The sequence below is a fragment of the Pelophylax lessonae genome (assembly GCF_965119305.1).
Source record: "Pelophylax lessonae genome assembly, chromosome: 9".
Taxonomy (NCBI): Eukaryota; Metazoa; Chordata; class Amphibia; order Anura; family Ranidae; genus Pelophylax; species Pelophylax lessonae.
Genome location: NC_138776.1, coordinates 272,337,990 through 272,358,267, shown reverse-complemented (window position 1 = coordinate 272,358,267; position 20,278 = coordinate 272,337,990). Strand labels below are relative to the sequence as shown.

Sequence of the window (20,278 nt, the reverse complement as noted above, 5' to 3'; positions counted from 1 at the left end):
TAATTGAATTAGACCAGCTAATTAGTATTTCTCTATATATACACACTCCTTCACAGCTCCTCCCCCAGCAACAATTCTAACACCTTAATGGGCTAGTCTCATTAGCAAATGCAAATAGCAAACACCTGACCAAATTCCTTTCCCCTTCTCAAGCAATAGCCAGCAAAAAATACAGATGAGTCAGTTGCAAACTCCAAGCCAATCTCTTGCAGGATCTATTCAATCTCTTCAGTTTCCTGCAATATCTCTTCAATGTACTTAAAATGGTGTACTTGAATGGTGTACTTGCAGCTTTATTTTGTTCACGGCACACTGTCTGATTCAGGACAGTAATTGGGTATTTCTCCCAGACCATTGGGGTAACCTTGGCACTTGTGCATTTTATGATTTCTGGTTTCACCATTTGCGTGGTACACCATCTTATCTAGCACTTTACATATATTTATAAGTAGCGCCTTTTTCAACCTATTTGCATTTTATTTCATGGACTATCTGGCCACCACAGGGAACCCCAAAGAGAACCCCTGGATGTTATAGAGCCCCCCCCAGGTACAGCAGATTGCACCGCACAACGCCTTCATGGAGGGAGGGGAATTTACCACACTAGCCAGAAGGGGGATACCACAGAGACCACCAGCACTGCCATCCCCTAAGAGTAGGCCCAGAGAACCCCCCCACAGAACCCAGTTCCAGGGACAAAGGGGTAGTAGTACTCACCAGTCCAGAAGAAGCGGGCACCGCTCTGATACAGGAGACCTCCCACCCTGAGTGGGGGTGCCGTCAGCCAGGGAGGGATGCTAGCAACACGCGGGCGTTCCGGATTTGAGACACCCGCGGCGAAGATGGACCTCCACGGGCTCGTGCCCATCCCGAGGGGCATTGTCGTTGCGAGGCCTGGGCGCACCAGTAACCTGCGACGCTCCTTGGCAGGATGGGACTCCATAAGGATCCATATTATCCAGTGCGAGGCCCAGCTCTGCTGTTGCTTGTAGTCCTCCAGGAAAAAACCCTGACTTACTAGCGATAGTGAGAGAAATAAAAAGCTATTTTCAAAAGAATAAAACATATTTTGGGAAAAAAAACAAAGAAACTGAGACGCTAGATCCCAGCTGGGAAGAGTTAGCCTACTTCTGATGCTAGGCAGCATAAAACTGAGGACCAGTGATAACTGGATCAGGATAATGGCTGAGGGTCGGCCTCCTAGAGGTGTGTCTAAGTATAGAAAGGTTTTTTATTACCATTTCTAACTGCCTAGCTTACTCCTGCAGAGGGCGCCATTACCCACAAGTGAAGGCTGTATGAACGGGCGACGACTGTCAGAGGACGTAAGAGAAAATTACTTTTTTTTTTTTTAACATCCTGTCACCCGTCAGTGTCCCTGATCACCACCACTCCAGTCATATGATGGCGCTGTACTGCACTGGTGACGGGGTGGAAAAAAAAAAAATGTATTCAATTTCTTTATTTTCAGAAATATTGTGACAAAAAAATTACAACTCCAAAAAACTGGCCATGCCTCTTACTAAATACCTCAGATTGTCTACTTTCCAAAAAGGGGTGATTTGGGGGGTAATTGTGCTGTCCTGGTGTTTTCTAGCCTTACGAAATGAGATTGGCCGTCAGTACATCGGGATCAAATATATATCCCATAATTTGTAGACGTGAGAACTTTCACACAAAGCGATCAATAAACACTGATTGGGGATTTTTATTACCAGAGACATGCAGAAGAATACATTTTGGGCCAAATTTATGAAGAAATTTGATTTTATTGATGTTTTATGACAGAAAATAGAAATAAAAAAATATTTTTTTCAACATATTCAGTATTTTGTTTATAGCGCCTTTATCCACTTCAGCCCCGGAAGGTTTTACCCCCCTTCATGACCAGGCCATTTTATGCGTTACTTTGAGATCTCCAGAGCCCGGCTACCTCTCCAAACCAACACACCAGGTCCTACACCACACTACTTTCCTCCTTCAGCCCTGTCACCACTAAGGAAGTTACCAACAACCTTTTCACAGCCCACCTCACCACCTGTCCCCTCACAATTACTGCAACCACCTATCCTAAACTCTCTAAACCACATCTTTCACCTCTCCCTCTCCTCCAGTCCCTTTCTCTCCCAGTTCAAACATGCACTGGTTATCTCCGTACTTAAAAAACCCTGACTGGACCCCACCTGTTAGAATAACTTAAGACCGAACTCCCTGCTCACGTTTGCCTCCAAGCTTCCTGAGCACCTTGTCCACAACCGTATGAGTTACTACCTCACTGACAACAACCTTCTCAATCCACTACAGTCCGGCTTTTCCCCACAACATTCCACAGAAACAGTCCTACTGAAACTCACCAATGACCTGCTAACTGCTAAAACCAACGGCCAATACCGCATACTCATGGAGCTTTCTGCTGCCTTCGACACAGTTGCCCACTCACTCCTTCTCAACAAACTCCACTCACTTGGACTTCGTGATTCGCTCTTTCCTGGTTCTCCTCCTACCTATCTCAGTGTCACATACAATACCACCTCTTCCTCCTTCTTTTGGGGTACCTCAAGGCTCCGTCCTTGGGCCCCTCCTATTCTCTCGCTATACCTCTTCCCTGGGCCAGTTGATAATCTCCAATGTCTTCCAATACCATCTCTACCACATCACTTCCTCAAACTCAATCTTTCTAAAACTGAGCTTGTAATATTTCTTCCTCCCCGATCCCCTCCCCATGACTTTACCATTATGATCAATGGCACAACCATTGGTCCCTCCACACATGCCAAGGTGCTGGGTGTAATCCTAGACTCTGACCTCTCCTTCTCCCCACATCTACTCACTGGCTAAATCTTGCCTCCTCAACCTCTGCAACATTTCCAGAATTCTCTGCTTCCTGACTAAAAACAACACAAAACAACTTATTCACTGCCTGGAGATTTACCGCCACGACTACTGCAACTCCCTCCTCACTGGCTGACCTTTACATAGGCTCCTCCTCCCTTTATTCTATTATGAATGCTGCTGCTAGACTAATACACCTTACTAACCGATCCACGACTGCTGCTCCTCTTTGTCAATCCCTCCACTGGCCTCCATTCAGTTTCCTCCACCCCTCTCTGCCAATCCCTACACTGGCCTCCATTCAGTTTCCTCCACCCCTCTCTGCCAATCCCTCCACTGGCTTCCATTCATTGTCCTCCACCCCTCTCTGCCAATCCCTCCACCGGCTTCCATTCAGTGTCCTCCACCCCTCTCTGCCAATCCCTCCACTGGCCTCCATTCAGTGTCCTCCACCCCTCTCTGCCAATCCCTCCACTGGCCTCCATTCAGTGTCCTCCACCCCTCCCTGCCAATCCCTCCACTGGCTTCCATTCGGTGTCCTCCACCCCTCTCTGCCAATCACTCCACTAGCTTCCATTCAGTGTCCTCCACCCCTCTCTGCCAATCCCTCCCCTGGCTTTCATTCGGTGTCCTCCACCCCTCTCTGCCAATCACTCCACTAGCTTCCATTCAGTGTCCTCCACCCCTCTCCCCTCCCCCACTGTCTAAAATTGAAAATACTAACCACAACATATGAGGCCATACACAACATCGCCCCCAGCTACATCACTAATCTCATCTGCAGATATCGCCCAAATCGTACTCTCAGCTCCTCCCAAGACCTCCTCATCTCTTGCTCCATTAATTCCTCCTCCTATGCTCACCTCCAGGACTTATCTAGAGCCTCTTCCCTCCTCTGGAACTCCCTGCCCAAGTATGTTCAGTCAGCCCCCACCCTGTCCACCTTTACGCGATCCCTGAAAACTCACTTAGTCATGAAAGAACTGCACCCAGGCCACCTCCTGAACCGTACTGTCCCCCCTCTACATTGTAAAGTGTAATTGAATAATAATAATATCTGAGGTGTATATCAGGGTGTGCTTCTTCCCCAAATGTCCACCAACATTCATATAGAAGACATTTCCCGCACTCAAGGCACTAATACACCTCAGGGGTTGTGTGGGATCCCTGATGTACAGGAAGACAGGACTTCAGTGAGGAACATTTGCCTCACTCAGACCAAGAAAGTTCATTCTCCTCCGTGTCCAATCTCAAATGACTGTAAACAGAGGACTTCTGTGAGTTACACTTCCTCCAATCAGAAGAGGAAAGTGGCTCTACCTCCATGTGCGATCTCCGATGTATGTTAAGACCAGACTTCGTTTGAAAACATTTCCCACACTCAGAACAGGAATACAGCTTCTTCGCCTTGTGTGATCTCTGATGTTTGTAAAGATTGATCTTCTGAGAAAAACATTTCCCGCACTCAAGACAGGAATATGGCTTCTCTCTTTTGTGCAATCTCTGATGTTTGGTAAGAGTGGACTTCGTTGAAAAACATTTACTGCATTCGGGACAGGAATACGGCTTCTCCCCCGTGTGCAATCTCTGATGTTTGTAAAAACTGAACTTCCATGAAAAACATTTCCCGCATTCAGAACAGGAATACGGCTTCACCCCCGTGTGCAATCTCTGATGTCTGGAAAGAGTGGTTTTCATTGAAAAACATTTCCCGCATTCAGAACAGGAATACGGCTTCTCCCCCGTGTGCAATCTCTGATGTGTGGAAAGAGTGTACTTCATTGAAAAACATTTCCCACACTCAAGACAGGAATAGGGCTTCTCCCCCGTGTGCAATATCTGATGTGTGTTAAGAGTGGACTTCATTGAAAAACATTTCCCGCACTCAAGACAGGGATACGGCTTCTCCCCTGTGTGCGATCTCTGATGCATGGAAAGAGTGGACTTCTTTGAAAAACATTTCCCGCACTCAAGACAGGAATATGGCTTCTCCCCTGTGTGCAATCTCTGATGTATGGAAAAAGTGGACTTCATTGAAAAACATTTCCCGCACTCAAGACAGGAATACGGCTTCTCCCCTGTGTGCGATCTCTGATGTGTGGAAAGAGTGGACTTCATTGAAAAACATTTCCCGCACTCAGAACAAGAATACGGCTTCTCACCTGTGTGAGATCTTTTATGCTCATTAAGTCTGTATTTAACTCTGAAACATTTCCCGCACTCGGCACAGAAATACGGCTTTTCCCCTGTATGACACCTCTGATGTGTGTTAAGATTGGAGGAGTTTGAAAAACATTTCCCGCACTCAGGACAGGAAAAGCTCTTATGTGTTGGAAGGATTGCAGCATCCCTCACAGTCTGAGGTTCCTCAGGATAAGAGGAATACGATGGTCCGGCACTGTCCCTCACAGTCTGAGGTTCCTCAGGATAAGAGGAATACGATGGTCCGGCACTGTCCCTCACAGTCTGAGGTTCCTCAGGATAAGAGGAATACGATGGTCCGGCACTGTCCCTCACAATCTGAGGTTCCTCAGGATAAGAGGAATACGATGGTCCCGCACCGCCCCTCACAGTCTGAGGTTCCTCAGGATAAGAGGAATACGATGGTCTGGCACCGTCCCTCACAGTCTGAGGTTCCTCAGGATAAGAGGAATACGATGGTCCGGCACTGTCCCTCACAGTCTGAGGCTCCTCAGGATAAGAGGAATACGATGGTCCGGCACTGTCCCTCACAGTCTGAGGTTCCTCAGGATAAGAGGAATACGATGGTCTGGCACCGTCCCTCACAGTCTGAGGTTCCTCAGGATAAGAGGAATACGATGGTCCGGCACTGTCCCTCACAGTCTGAGGTTCCTCAGGATAAGAGGAATACGATGGTCTGGCACCGTCCCTCACAGTCTGAGGTTCCTCAGGATAAGAGGAATACGATGGTCCGGCACCGTCCCTCACAGTCTGAGGTTCCTCAGGATAAGAGGAATACGATGGTCCATCTACACTGTGTGGTGCCGGATGGACATTTGAGGTCGCCGGGTTTTCTCCTGGACTATACTGTGTGATGTCCTCATCTTCTACTTTACAGTCTGGAGACAAAGTGAGACAATCCTCTGAGGTTTTCCTCATCTCCCGTCCATCTACTAAAATAGAAATACAAAGATTATTACTAGACATCAGCAGATTGGTTCCCCTAAAACAGGACTCCGCCCACATCAGACAGCTTTGTCTATGAGAATCTTACATCTCCTCTGTAGACTTGTGCATGTGGTGTGCCGGGAGTGCCTGGGCCCACCCTAATCACCCCATGCACATTAAGCAAGCCATAGATAATGCAGTTTTCTTTCCTGTAACACAGTCAGTGTTGATGGAGGAATCCCTCCCACAGCGCCATTACGTTCTGCCCGTGGGGAGCCGTCCCTGCTGACAAAACATGATTATTGCCAGGGCTGCTGATACAGCTGTACTGCCGGCCCTGCTGCTGAGATGTGGAACTGCTTTATTGCCAACTCTTGCAGCTCCCCACACAGCACTGCCGGGTTCCCTCCTCTGCTCTTCCATTGGTAGCTCCTCCAGATAAACAGGAGAATCGATTTCAGGATGGAGAGAGGGGGAAGGGGCCGGTAAATATTTTACCAGCCCTTCCTTTCCATAATGAGCACATCAAGTGATCGGTACCGATCGCTCCTGTTTCCATTCATCACTGAAGCATAGTAAACGGGTTTTCCTATGCTTCAGTTTGTGAATGAACAGGAAGCCTCAGCACAGAGTGCAGCTGAGGCTGCAGAGAAAGGGCGTGGGGAATCTCTGTCCTTAATCCCTTTCTCAACTGTGTCCCCAACACCCGGGCCAAGGACAGGTGCTGGTTGGTGAACTGCTGGGAACCAGGACATACAGCAGGGGTTGGCAATGGGCGGAGCAAGCCAGCACATCCTGCACTGTCACCCTCCGACACACCAGAGGGTGCCCGCTCCCCTTCTCCTAGCACCACTATGCCTTTCTCTCTTTGGTCAGGAAGAAGAAGAAGGAGGGGAGGAGAGGAGAGAGCTGGGCAGGGGAGAGGATCTCATAGCACTGGTGAGACCCAAGCTGCACCAACCCCCTTCCCACTCAAGGTGACTACACCCTATGAGATGACAGCCTGCAACCACCGCACACACACCCCCTGGTGATAAGCTGTACCCCCCCTCCCCCTGAGGTGACAGGCTGCAACCACCGCATCCCCCACTAGCTGATAAGCTGCATCCCTCCCTGAGGTGACAGGCTGCAAAACCCCCTCCCCCCGAGATTACAGGGTGCAACCACCAACCCCCTGCCCCATGTGATAACATAGAGTATATAGTACAGGGGTCAGGAGTATGTAATGTACAACATAGAGTATATAGTGCAGGGGTCAGGAGTATGTAATGTATAACAGAGTATATAATGCAGGGGTCAGGATTATGTAATGTACAACATAGAGTATATAGTGCAGAGGCCAAGAGTAAATAATGTACAACACAGAGTATATAGTGCAGGGGTTAAAGCGGAGTTACACCCTGGAATTTTTTTTTTTTTTTAAATCCCCCCGGGACAGTCAGGGCTAGTGCATTCCACAATGGCTAGCCTCTTATCTGTCCCGGGTTGCACTTACCTGTTAGGACAAATAGTTACCTTGAAAAAGTCTTGTCCAGCGCTGCCATCTCAGATGTGGGCAGCTTGAAGCCAGCGCGATCCTCTTCGGCGTCCTCTTCCGCCTTCTTCGGTCCCACGATGCTCTGCGCCGGCCCCGCCGTCACTTCCGGGCGCGCGCGTCATCCCTCCACAGCTTCTGGGCATGCCCAGAAGCTGTTTAGAAGGGGATGACGCGCACGCCCCGGAACTGACGACGGGGCCGGTGCAGGCGCAATGATTCCTGGGAGCGATGACGTTCAGCTCCCAGGAATCATTGCAGAGCCAGGAAGTGACGAATCGCCGTGGCCGTTGAAGGAGGAAGAAGGAAGTAAGGTAAATATTTTTTCTTCGCTACAAGGTAAGTAAAAAAAAAAAAAATGCGATTAGCCATTTGTTTTTCAGGTGACCCGGAGCGAGAAGATGGAGGTAAGTATAAAATTAGGGTGGAACTCCACTTTAAGAGTATGTAATGTACAACACAGAGTATATAGTGCAGGGGTCAGGATTATGTAATGTACAACACAGAGTATATAGTACAGGGGTCAGGAGTATGTAATGTACAACATAGAGTATATAGTGCAGGGGTCAGGAGTATGTAATGTACAACATAGAGTATATAGTGCAGGGATCAGGACTCATAATATTTGTGTTCAGTAATCAGTTGCAGAGGTCCCACACCGCTGCCTCCCATCTCCTGAGACTGCACTCAGTGACTTGGGTGTGAGACTATACAGACATATCCCTCCACCCGGCACAGCCAGCAAATAACAGAGCAAGTAACCCCGGGAGAATTGTTCTGTCAGAGATCTTGCTAGACCCGGGCATGGGGCAGAAGACTCAAAGTACATACCCCAGGTGTCTAGACTGAGCAACATCTATGGTGAAATCGAAAATTTTTCTGCCAGCTGAACCCCAGAATCTCCATAAATCCAGTCTAGAGACATAAATTGTGTCTGCAGCACAGAGAAGGAAGATTATCCGAGAGAAATACAGGAATACAGGACGGGGAACACAGCTCAGGAAAGTGACCAGGGGATTACAGGCTGATATCACCCAGTCCCCGCCCTACTCTGGACCAATCAGTGAGCAGTATGGGTGGAGGAATGTATTTTGTGTTAATGACCCACCTGTGCTGATCTCTGTAGGAGTGTCCTCCTCTATAAATGTCCCCGTTATTCCATCCTCCTCCATAGACTGCTGATCATCCCTCACATACGTCTCTTCTTCTTCTGATTTAACCTCAAATTCTATATCGATTGGATCTCCACTCTAAACCAAGAAAATAAGAGAGAATATCATCTGTAAAATATAAGCTTACATACAAAATCCACATATCATCTCCACCAGTCCATGTTCTAGATCAGTGGTTCTCAACTCCATTCCTCAGGACCCACTAACAGGCCAGATTTTAAATATTACCTTGGGGAGATGGAGACTAGAGTACTGCAATCACTGAGCAGCAAATTATATCACCTGTGATGTATTTCAGTTATCTTGCAAACCTGGCCTGTTAATGAGTCCTGAGGACCGGAGTTGAGAACCACAGTTCTAGATGCTCCGTCCTGCCAACCTTGTAACATGTTGGGATGGTGTGACCTTCCTGTGTGGAATCCCGGGAATACAGAGGACGGGGACGTCTCTCTGGTGGGTTCCCATTAGGTGGCTCCATCATATCCTTGTGTCCTTCTGAAAACTTCTCCATCACTCCATACTCCTCATCCTCCTCTTTATACTCTTCTTTTACAGCAATATTATCATCCCCGAGGTTTCCACTCTGAATATATAATAAAACATTCATTGTAACAAACATGCTTGTGTATAAATCATAACTACCAATAATTGTCACTCATCTACCTGATGATGGTGAGGGATGGTGTGACCTTCCTGTGTGGAATCCCGGGAATACAGAGGATGGGGACATCTCTCTGGTGGGATTCTGCATCTGGATGACTCCACCATGGTGTCCTGGTACAGATCTTTGTGTATTTCCTCTATGACCCCATCCTCATCATCCTCCTCTTTTATCTCTTCTTTAACCTCAACTTTAGAATCTTTCAGGTTTCCACTCTGAATATATAATAAAAATGACATCAATGGTAACAATGCAGATAATGTACAGATCCTAATGATACTATCAGTGATTGTTCCTCATCTACCTGATGATGGTGGGGGATGGTGTGACCTTCCTGTGTGGAATCCCGGGAATACAGAGGACGGGGACATCTCTCTGGTGGGTTCCCATTACTGGATCCATCTGTAGGAAACACACACACTGACTGAATACATTGTTTCTATGTGTTTATCAGATGATGGGGGATCTAGGTGGAGCCTCCGTACTGCTCTCTCCTTTACAATAAAGTCTTCTCTTACCCGGTGATGTGAGGGGCGGCTGATTCTCCATCATGACGTCCTTGTAGAGATCCTTGTGTCCTTCTAAATACTCCCACTCCTCCATGGAGAAATAGACAGTGACACCCTGACACCTTATAGGAACCTGACACACACAATGATACAGTCACCATCCAGACACATCCCTTGTGTTGAACCTTCACAGACATCAGAAATAGTTATTTCCTCCTCCATAAAGATTATAAAATCAAACATATGTATTATAAATCCACCTCTTAACCACTTGCCGACTGCCTAACGCCGATCTACGTCGGCAGTCAGCCCCTCACAGGCAAAGTGACGTAGGGCTACGTCACTAGCTTGTGAGGGTCTAGGGAGCGAGCGCGCGCCCCCGGAGGGGTAGAACCGTTGATCAATCTTCATACATCTGAAGCCACAGCCAATCACAGTAGAAAGCACGCCCCTAGGGACACACATAGCCCCTCCCTTTCAAAAAAAGTTAACCCCTTCACTGCCAGTGTATTTTTACAGTAACAGTGCATATGTATAGCACTGATTACTGTAGAAATGTCACTGGTAACCCCAAAAGTGTCAAAAATGTCAGTCAAGGGTCCGATCTGTCCACCGCAATGTCGCAGTACCGCAAAAAAAAAAAAAAAAAAAAAATCGCAGATTGCCGCCATTACGCGTTAAATAAAAAAACAACAGAAATGACAAAAATCTTTCCCTTTGTTAGTAAACGCGATAATTTTTGCGCAAACCAATCAAAATACGCTTTTTGTGATTTTTTTTACCAAACATAGGTAGCATAAAACAAATTGGCCGAAAATGTTAAAAAATTTTGATTTTTACATTTTTTTGGGGGGGAATTTCATATAAAAAAATGTGAAAAATATTGCTATTTTTGCAAAATGTATGCTCTTTTTTTGTTTATAGCGCATGATCAAAAAATCGCATAGGTGATCAAATACCACCAAAAGAAAGCTCTGTTTGTGGGAAAAAAAGGACGCCAAATTCGTTTAGATACAGCGTCGCACGACCGCGCAATTGTCCATTAAAGTCACGCAGTGACAAATCGCAAAATACCCCCTGGTCAGGAAGGGGGTAAAATCTTCCTTGGTTAATAAAACCTCCATCCCGTATTATCATATAATCCATTAGTATAAACTGATGAGGTGAGAAGGTGATTGGTGGGAAAGTTGACACATCTCCAAAATGAAGAGAATGTTCCGGACCCGTAAGTGGGGAAATATTCTGAGCCTGAAGGGGTTAATCTAGGTTTCCACACTATATATGTGTGTATCATCATCTGCTGGAGATAAAAGAGGTCACAGTGACTATGGAGGAAGAGGACGGACATGACGGGGGGGTTACTGGGTGTAAATAGAAAATAAGATCTTATTACCTCCTCTGCAGCCCCTTCCAGCAACGTCTCATCTCTATTTCCTCCCCACTCACCTTTCACCCGGAACTTCCTATTTATACCTGACATCACTTCCTGTCTTCCATAGAGACTTCCTGTCTGGATAGAAGGGAGATCACTACCTTGTGGATGTCAGAGGAAATGCAGCCTAGAGAAACGTCTCGTAGTGAGAACACGGCCTTGTGCTGTGTGTGTATGTACTGTATATACTTATAGATGGGTCATCTCCACTCCCACCAAGGGGGAGAGAAATATATTACTGCTCAGTCCAGTCATTCTCAGTGTTCTGCCCATATTAGTCATAGTAAAGTGCTGTTACAGATTATACTGCAATGTTTTGGATGTTGCTGCCATCTAGTGGTCAGAGTTAGTTATTATTTGCCAGAGCTTACAGGAAGTAATGTTTTCCCTCAGAGGAAGAGGCAGTAACCTTTAACCTGGAACTGTATTTCCTCCATTTCATAACCACTCCTGTAAGCATGCAGAAGAGCTCTCATCTATTCTTGGGCTAATGATGGAATTGTCTGTAAGTACATTCACTGATGGAGTGAGGCTGCTGTATAATGTTTAATGTACTGACACATATGTTTTGTTTATGCTTATGTTGTTGTTTTACAAAGTTATTCAGAAATAAGAATACATACAGATCTGATGTCTCACGTTTCTTGACTTCTGAATTATTGTTAAGCTGTCTGACTAGTGTTATACAACAGTTCAATAACGCGAAGCTGAACACTCAGCCAGGGTTCCTCCAAAGGTTTCTAGGGGTTCCTTGAGAAATGAACAATTTCTCTCTCTCAGTAACAACTGACATCAGTGATCTGTAAGGGGGGGCAGTTCTCCCACTGATGACAATGCAGGAATGTCCTTCTCCCATTGGTTACCAATGTAAGGGACCACTAGGCTGACTACTGATATAAGGGGGTCCTTCTCTCATTGCTCACCAATGTAAAGGACCACTACACTGACCACTGATAGAAGGGGGTCCTTCCCCTATTAGTCCCCGATGTAAGGGACCTCTACACTGACAACTGATATAAGTGGGTCCTTCTCCCATTGGTCACTAATGTAAGGGACCGCTACATTGACCACTGATATAAGGGGGTCCTTCTCCCATTGCTCACCAATGTATGGACCACTACACTGACCTCTGATATAAGGGGGTCCTTTGCCCATTGGTTTCCAATATAGTGAACCACTACACTGACCATTGATATAAGGCATCCTTCTCCTGTAGGGGTCCTTCCCCTATTGGTAACCAATATAAGGGACCACTCCTATAAGGGGGTCCTTCTCCCATTGGTCACTAATGTAGGGAACCACTCCACTGATATAGGGGGTCCTTCTCCCATTGGTCACAAATGTAAGGGACCACTACACTGACCATTGATATAAGGGGTCCTTCTCCTATTGGTCACCAATATAAGGGACCACTCATATAAGGGGGTCCTTCTCCCATTGGTCACTAATGTAGGGAACTACTCCACTGATATAGGGGGTCCTTCTCCCATTGGTCACAAATGTAAGGGACCACTACACTGACCTCTGATATAAGGGGTCCTTCCCCTATTGGTAACCAATATAAGGGACCACTCCTATAAGGGGGTCCTTCTCCCATTGGTCACTAATGTAGGGAACCACTCCACTGATATAGGGGGTCCTTCTCCCATTGGTCACAAATGTAACGGACCACTACACTGACCACTGATATAAGGGGTCCTTCTACTATTGGTCACCAATATAAGGGACCACTCATATAAGGGGGTCCTTCTCCCATTGGTCACTAATGTAGGGAACTACTCCACTGATATAGGGGGTCCTTCTCCCATTGGTCACAAATGTAAGGGACCACTACACTGACCACTGATATAAGGGGTCCTTCTCCTATTGGTCACCAATGTAAGGGATCACTACACTGACCACTGATATAAGGGGGTCCTTCTCTCATTGGTCACCAATGTAGGGATCACTACACTGACCATTGATATAAGGCATCCTTCTCCTGTAGGGTTCCTGTATTGAATGAATTCATTCATAACAGCTGTGTGGACTATGCTAAGATTGGCCCACAGCTATCGCATGGTACCTGGGCCAATCACAGAGCCCTGTACCATGTGATTAGCTGTAGCCAATCACAGATTACTAGTGATCCCAGTAGATAACTTTACTGTAAGGAAAATGTAAAAAATTGAATAAAAATCCATGATCATCCCTCCTCCCCCAGAGTAGTACAGGGTTACTATGGTGACACGGAACTACTCTGATGACAGGATGTAAAAAATAAAATATTTTTAAAAAATATTTCCAAAATTAGGCCCTAGGCTGGCCTCACCCAAGCTCTCGGAATGTGCGACTCAGCTGTACATCTTGCATAGAGCTGATCTCACTCCGCTCAGAATCTCGAAATACAGGCTTACAACTCTTCCTGCCCTCGCTGCCCACTACAACCGGGTACTTTTATACATCTCATTTGGTCATGCCCGGCCATCCAATCATACAGGGCACAAGTCATCAAATTTTTGCACGACCACATGGGCTCTCCCCTGCAATTGGATGTCCTACCCTGTGTGTTGGGCCTACGATAACATTGATAAATTCTTCACCACCTTCCTTCATTAATCCCTTTTTAGTGCCCGTAAAATCATAGCTAGAATGTGGATGAGCGTGCATGTTCCCACCCTTCAGGATTGGATCGCTGAGGTTAATTCTACCCTTCAGTACAAAAGGTTGATCTATAAACATAGAGGGTGCCCTAACAAATTTGACAAAATCTGGAGTCGGTGGCTGGAGAGTACACGAACATGTAATGCATAATAGCCCATTCAGACTAGCGCGACTTGTCAGCCTGACAAGTCGCGCTCGGTCGCGGTCCATTGAGTAGTACAGGACCCGTTCTAATAGGAGCGACACAAGTCGCTCCGACTTAGAAAAAGGGTCCTGTACTACTTTGGGGCGACCTCGGAGCGACTTGCATAGACTTCCATTATGTGAAGTCCCTGCAAGTCACTCCGAAGTCGTGCTGCACGGGACTGACAAGTCGCCTCCCCAAGTCGTGCAGAGTCGGGTCGCGCTAGTCTGAATGGGCTCTTAGTCTCTTGTTGCTATGTTTTGTTTTTGGGGGGCGGGGAGTCATGGTGTAGCCCGAGCTTGGCTGTGGGCTTTTGCCTATTGTCTTTTGGTGGATGGATGTATACTGCTCTCATACCTGGGCGCCACACCAACTTTTAGAACAGATGTGTTGTTGTGTCACGTTTCCTCTCATATTGTATGGTGCATGTATTTCCATATTTCACGTGTTATATCTTGCTATGTACTTTATTGAGCGAATCATATGTTTATGCGTTTTTGTACCTTGTTCTTTCTTCAAACCACAAATAAACTTGCTTTCTAATTCAAAAAAAATATTTCCAAAATTGAATAAAAATTATTTTATTTTTTTTTAAACATCCTGTCACTCGTCAGTGCCACTCCAGTCATATGATGGCGCTGTACTGCACTGGTGACGGGGTAAAAAATATATATATATATATATATATATTATTCAATTTCTTTATTTTCAAAAATATTGTGACAAAAAATTACAACTCCAAAAAACTGGCCATGCCTCTTACTAAATACCACAGACTGTCTACCTTCCAAAAAGGGGTGATTTGGGGGTAATTGTGCTGTCCTGGTGTTTTCTGGCCTTACGAAATGAGATCGGCCGTCAGTACATCGGGATCAAATATATATCCCATAATTTGTAGACGTGAGAACTTTCACACAAACCGATCAATAAACACCGATTGGGGATTTTTGTTACCAGAGACATGCAGAAGAATACATTTTGGGCCAAATTTATGAAGAAATTTGATTTTATTGATGTTTTATGACAGAAAATAGAAAAATAAATGTTTTTCAACATTTTCAGTATTTTGTTTATAGCGCCTTTATCCACTTCAGCCCCGAAATGTTTTACCCCCCTTCATGACCAGGCCATTTTATGCGTTTCTTTGAGATCTCCAGCGCCCGGCTACCTCTCCAAACCAACACACCAGGTCCTACACCACACTGCTTTCCTCCTTCAGCCCTGTCACCACTAAGGAAGTTACCAACAACCTTTTCACAGCCCACCTCACCACCTGTCCCATCACCACCTATCCTAAACTCTCTAAACCACATCTTTCACCTCTCCCTCTCCTCCGGTCCCTTTCTCTCCCAGTTCAAACATGCACTGGTTACCCCCATACTTAAAAAACTCTGACTGGACCCCACCTGTTTGAACAACTTAAGACCCATCTCCCTGCTCACGTTTGCCTCCAAGCTTCCTGAGCACTTTGTCCACAACCGTATGAGATGCTTCCTCACTGACAACAACCTTCTCAATCCACTACAGTCCGGCTTTTCCCCACAACATTCCACAGAAACAGTCCTACTAAAACTCACCAACGACCTGCTAACTGCTAAAACCAACGGCCAATACCGCATACTCATGGAGCTTTCTGCTGCCTTCGACACAGTTGCCCACTCACTCCTTCTCAACAAACTCCACTCCCTTGGCCTCCGTGACTCACTCTTTCCTGGTTCTCCTCCTACCTATCTCAGTGCCACATACAACACCACCTCTTCCGCTCCTCTTCCTCCTTCTTTTAGGGGTACCTCAAGGCTCCATCCTTGGGCCCTGCCAATTCTCTCTCTAGACCTCTTCCCTGGGCCAGTTGATAATCTCCCATGTCTTCTAATACCACCTCCTCATCTCTAGCTATATTAATTCCTCCTCCTATGCTCACCTCCAGGACTTCTCTAGAGCCTCTCCCCTCCTCTGGAACTCCCTGCCCCAACATGTCCAGTCAGCCCCTACCCTTTAGGCAATCCCTGAAAACTTACTTATTCATGAAAGCTTACCCCACCTCCACCTAAGAACTGCACCCAGGCCACCTCCTGAACCGTACTGTCCCCCTTCTACATTGTAAAGTGTATTTGAAGAATAATAATAATAATATCTGAGGTGTAAATCAGGGTGTGCTTCTTCCCCACATGTCCACCAACATTCATATAGAAGATATTTCCCGCACTCAAGGTACAAATACACCTCGGGGGTTGTGTGGGACCCCTGATGTACAGGAAGACAGGACTTTAGTGAGGAGCAATTCCCTCACTCAGACCAGGAAAGTTTATTCTCCTCCATGTCCAATCTCAGATGACTGTAAACAGAGGACTTCTGTGAGTTACACTTCCTCCAATCAGAAGAGGAAAGTGGCTCTACCTCCGTGTGCGATCTCTGATGTATGTTAAGACCAGACTTAGTTTGAAAACATTTCCCGCACTCAGAACAAGAAAATGGCTTTTCCCCTGTGTGAGTCCTCTGATGTTTGACAAGGTTTGATTTTTGTATAAAACATTTCCCACACTCAGAACAAGAATACGGCTTCTCCCCCGTGTGCAGTCGCTGATGAGTGTAAAGATTGGTCTTAACTGAAAAACATTTTCCACACTTAGGACAGGAAAAGGGCTTCTCCCCCGTGTGAGACCTCTGATGTCTGGAAAGATGATGCTTACTAAAACAAAATCTCCCACACACAGGACAGGAATACGGCGTCTCACCTGTGTGAGATCTTTTATGCTCATTAGGTCTGTATTTCAATCTGAAACATTTCCCGCACTCGGCACAGAAATATGGCTTCTCCCCCGTAGGACACCTCTGATGTGTGTAAAGATTGGAGGTTTTTGAAGAACATTTCCCGCACTCAGTACAGGAAAACTTCTTATGTGTTGGAAGGATTGCACTGTCCCTCACAGTCTGTGGTTCCTCAGGATAAGATAAATACGATGGTCCGGCACTGTCCCTCACAGTCTGAGGTTCCTCAGGATAAGAGGAATACGATGGTCCAGCACTGTCCCTCACAGTCTGAGGTTCCTCAGGATAAGAGGAATACGATGGTCCGGCACCGTCTTTCACAGTCTGAGGTTCCTCAGGATAAGAGGAATACAATGGTCCAGCACTGTCCCTCACAGTCTGAGGTTCCTCAGGATAAGACGAATACGATGGTCCGGCACCGTCCCTCACAGTCTGAGGTTCCTCAGGATAAGAGGAATACGATGGTCCGGCACCGTCCCTCACAGTCTGAGGTTCCTCAGGATAAGAGGAATACGATGGTCCGGCACCGTCCCTCACAGTCTGAGGTTCCTCAGGATAAGAGGAATACGATGGTCCGGCACTGTCCCTCACAGTCTGAGGTTCCTCAGGATAAGAGGAATACGATGGTCCGGCACTGTCCCTCACAGTCTGAGGTTCCTCAGGATAAGAGGAATACGATGGTCCATCTACACTGTGTGGTCCCGAATGGACATTTGAGGTAGCCGGGTTTTCTCCTGGACTACACTGTGCGATGTCCTCCTCATCTTCTACGTTACAGTCTGGAGACAAAGTGAGACAATCCTCTGAGGTTTTCCTCATCTTCCGTCCATCTACTAAAATAGAAATACAAAAATCATTAGTAGACATCAGCAGATTGGTTCCCCTAAACCAGAACTCCGCCCACATCAGACAGCTTTGTCTCTGAGGATCTTACATCTCCTCTGTAGACTTGTGCATGTGGTGTGCCAGAAGTGCCTGGGCCCACCCAAATCACCCCATGCACATTAAGCAAGGGCTTCGCCTGTTTGCTAGAAACTTGACATTTAGATATATAGATAGATTTAGACATATATTTGATAAAAATCGAGGATCAGGAGCCAGCCAAGAAGAAGACCTCTATAAAGACTTTAAAACTCAAGATTTCAGAACTATGAAAATTCCCATACAGTTACTTGATGAAAATGAATCAGATCAGATTGATTCTGCTTCAGATTCATCATCGTCGGATGAGGAATCAACACAGGTCCAAACCATGTCACAAAAATGGAAAGCAAAATCCAAGAAGTTTCCCAAACTTTAGTCCTGCCCAGCAATCTGGACATTTCTGAAACAGAAGGTTAAGGATATTGAAGGTCTTACTACACACACAATGCATGCCCCTAATTTAACAATCCCACAAAGGAAAGCTTTGGAGGTGCTAGCCCAAAATGAAAATATTATAATCAAGCCCTCAGATAAAGGAGGGAATGTGGTTGCGATGGACCAAAAACAATACGAGGACATGTGTATGGCAATCCTATCCAATGAGGATTGGTATAGACCTGTCTCCCAGGATTTGATAGACAGAATGAGCATGCGATACAAATCACTTATCACAAATGCTCAACAAGAATCGATCATTGATCAGGATCTTTATGAATTCCTTAATGTTCAGTGGCCAGTCACACCCACATTTTATTCGCTCCCAAAGGTGCACAAATCTGCTAGAAAACCACCCGGTCGGCCAATAGTCTCCAGTATTGGGTGCCAGACCGAAATGGCCAGTAGGTTCATAGATGGAACAACTCAGACCCCATGTTGTAAGATTGCCGTCATATTTGAAGGATACATTGGAACTGTTAAAGGCCATTGAGGGCCTTATATTTTCTAGCGGATCATTACTGGTAGCCTTGGATATTGAAGCACTTTTTTCCAGTATCCCACATGGGAAAGGTGTGGAAAGTTTCCTTTTTCCTACATGAACAAGTACGCTCTACTTGGCCATTGATGGATTTTGTGGTCCTGCTCTTGGACCACGTACTCCGCTGTAATATTTTAGTGTATAACAGTGTAACCTACCTCCCAGGTACAGGGGGTGCGATGATGACTTTGTGTGCCCCATCGTATACTAACCTGTACCTGGGGGGGTTGGTAGCGTGCCTTGTTTGTAGATGATGGCGCCTCGCTGTACCTGCGCCATATCTTGTTGTGGCGCAGGTACATCGATGATGTGCTCATCGTCTGGACGGGTACAGAGAGTGAACTTCACTCATTCATGGACTTTTTGTCTATCAATGAATACAATCTAAAGTTTACAATGCAATCGGACAGGGAAAGTATATTTTGGATACCAAGATCTTTTTGAACCCCGATGGCACACTATATACTTCCCTCTATAGGAAGGAGACAGCAGGGAATACGATTCTACATTCCACAAGTAGTCATCCCCACTCACTTATACAAAGCATCCCGTATGGTCAATACTTGAGGTTGCGTAGAAATTGCGCAAAGGATAGTGACTTTGAAGCTGAAGCACAAGCCTTACAGACCCACCTCTTAGCTTGTGGATACAGTAGGAAATCTTTAGATTTAGAGAGCATACAATAAAACAAAAGGAACATACAAGAGAAAAATTGATTTTTGAGCCCAAAAATAGGCAGTCCAATTCAACCACCAAGGTCATTACCAAGTATAATGCTAATTATCAACAAGTTAGAATGTTCTTGAGCCGCAATTGGCACTTTCTTACGGACGATTCTACTGTGTCCAAATTTGTAAGATAACATCCAGAGGTAGTGTACAGTCGGGCACGTTCAATCAAGGACTCGTTAGTCCACAGTCATTATCCTTCTGCTGGGGAGATGGGTGCCACAGCAAGGAAGAGGGGAAGTAGGGTCACTGATGATCTAGGTACTTTCAGATGTCAAGGGTGTGATCAATGCCCCTGGGTCAGAGAAGGGTACTTGCTACCCCTCCCAAGGGGTGGAACACTCAAACCGCAATTTCGTGCCGACTGTCAAACAGAGGGAGTAGTCTATTTAATGCAGTGCAAATGTGGTGCGTTTTACGTCGGTAAGACGAAACACACTTTTGCACGCAGGATACAGGACCACTTGTATTACATTGATGCGGGGTTACTATATACCCACATTGGTAAACACGTAGGGTTAACATCATAGCTACGACCCAAATGTAATCTCCTTTTCTGTCCTTGAATTCATTCACAGGAGTTTCAGGGGAAGAGATTTTGACAATATGATTTTACGGCAGGAGGTGAAATGGATTTATAATCTTAATGCTACCCAAGGACCTGGAATAAACACAACCCTGTCTTTCAAACCATTTCTATAAAATAGGGGCCTGTAAGCGGTCGCTCTCTCAATATAAGGGGGAAAAATTGTTGCCCATTGGAGGTGATTTTGCTAGGGCTAGAT

At 46.0% G+C, this 20,278-nt stretch overlaps 3 protein-coding genes across 3 annotated transcripts in view; all 3 read right to left on the bottom strand.

Moving 5' to 3' along the window:
• Positions 1-20,278, bottom strand: part of LOC309562616 (uncharacterized protein) — a 679,009-nt gene that overhangs the window by 510,033 nt on the left and 148,698 nt on the right.
• The window catches only part of LOC309562621 (uncharacterized protein), a 478,591-nt gene that overhangs the window by 318,809 nt on the left and 139,504 nt on the right, over positions 1-20,278 (bottom strand). The window contains exon 8 of the mRNA XM_082266874.1: positions 9,331-9,356. Within this exon, the coding sequence (XP_082123000.1) occupies positions 9,331-9,356 (26 nt within the window). The remainder of the gene's footprint in view (positions 1-9,330; positions 9,357-20,278) is intronic.
• The window catches only part of LOC309562944 (gastrula zinc finger protein XlCGF53.1-like), a 49,175-nt gene that overhangs the window by 12,288 nt on the left and 16,609 nt on the right, over positions 1-20,278 (bottom strand). The window lies entirely within an intron of this gene.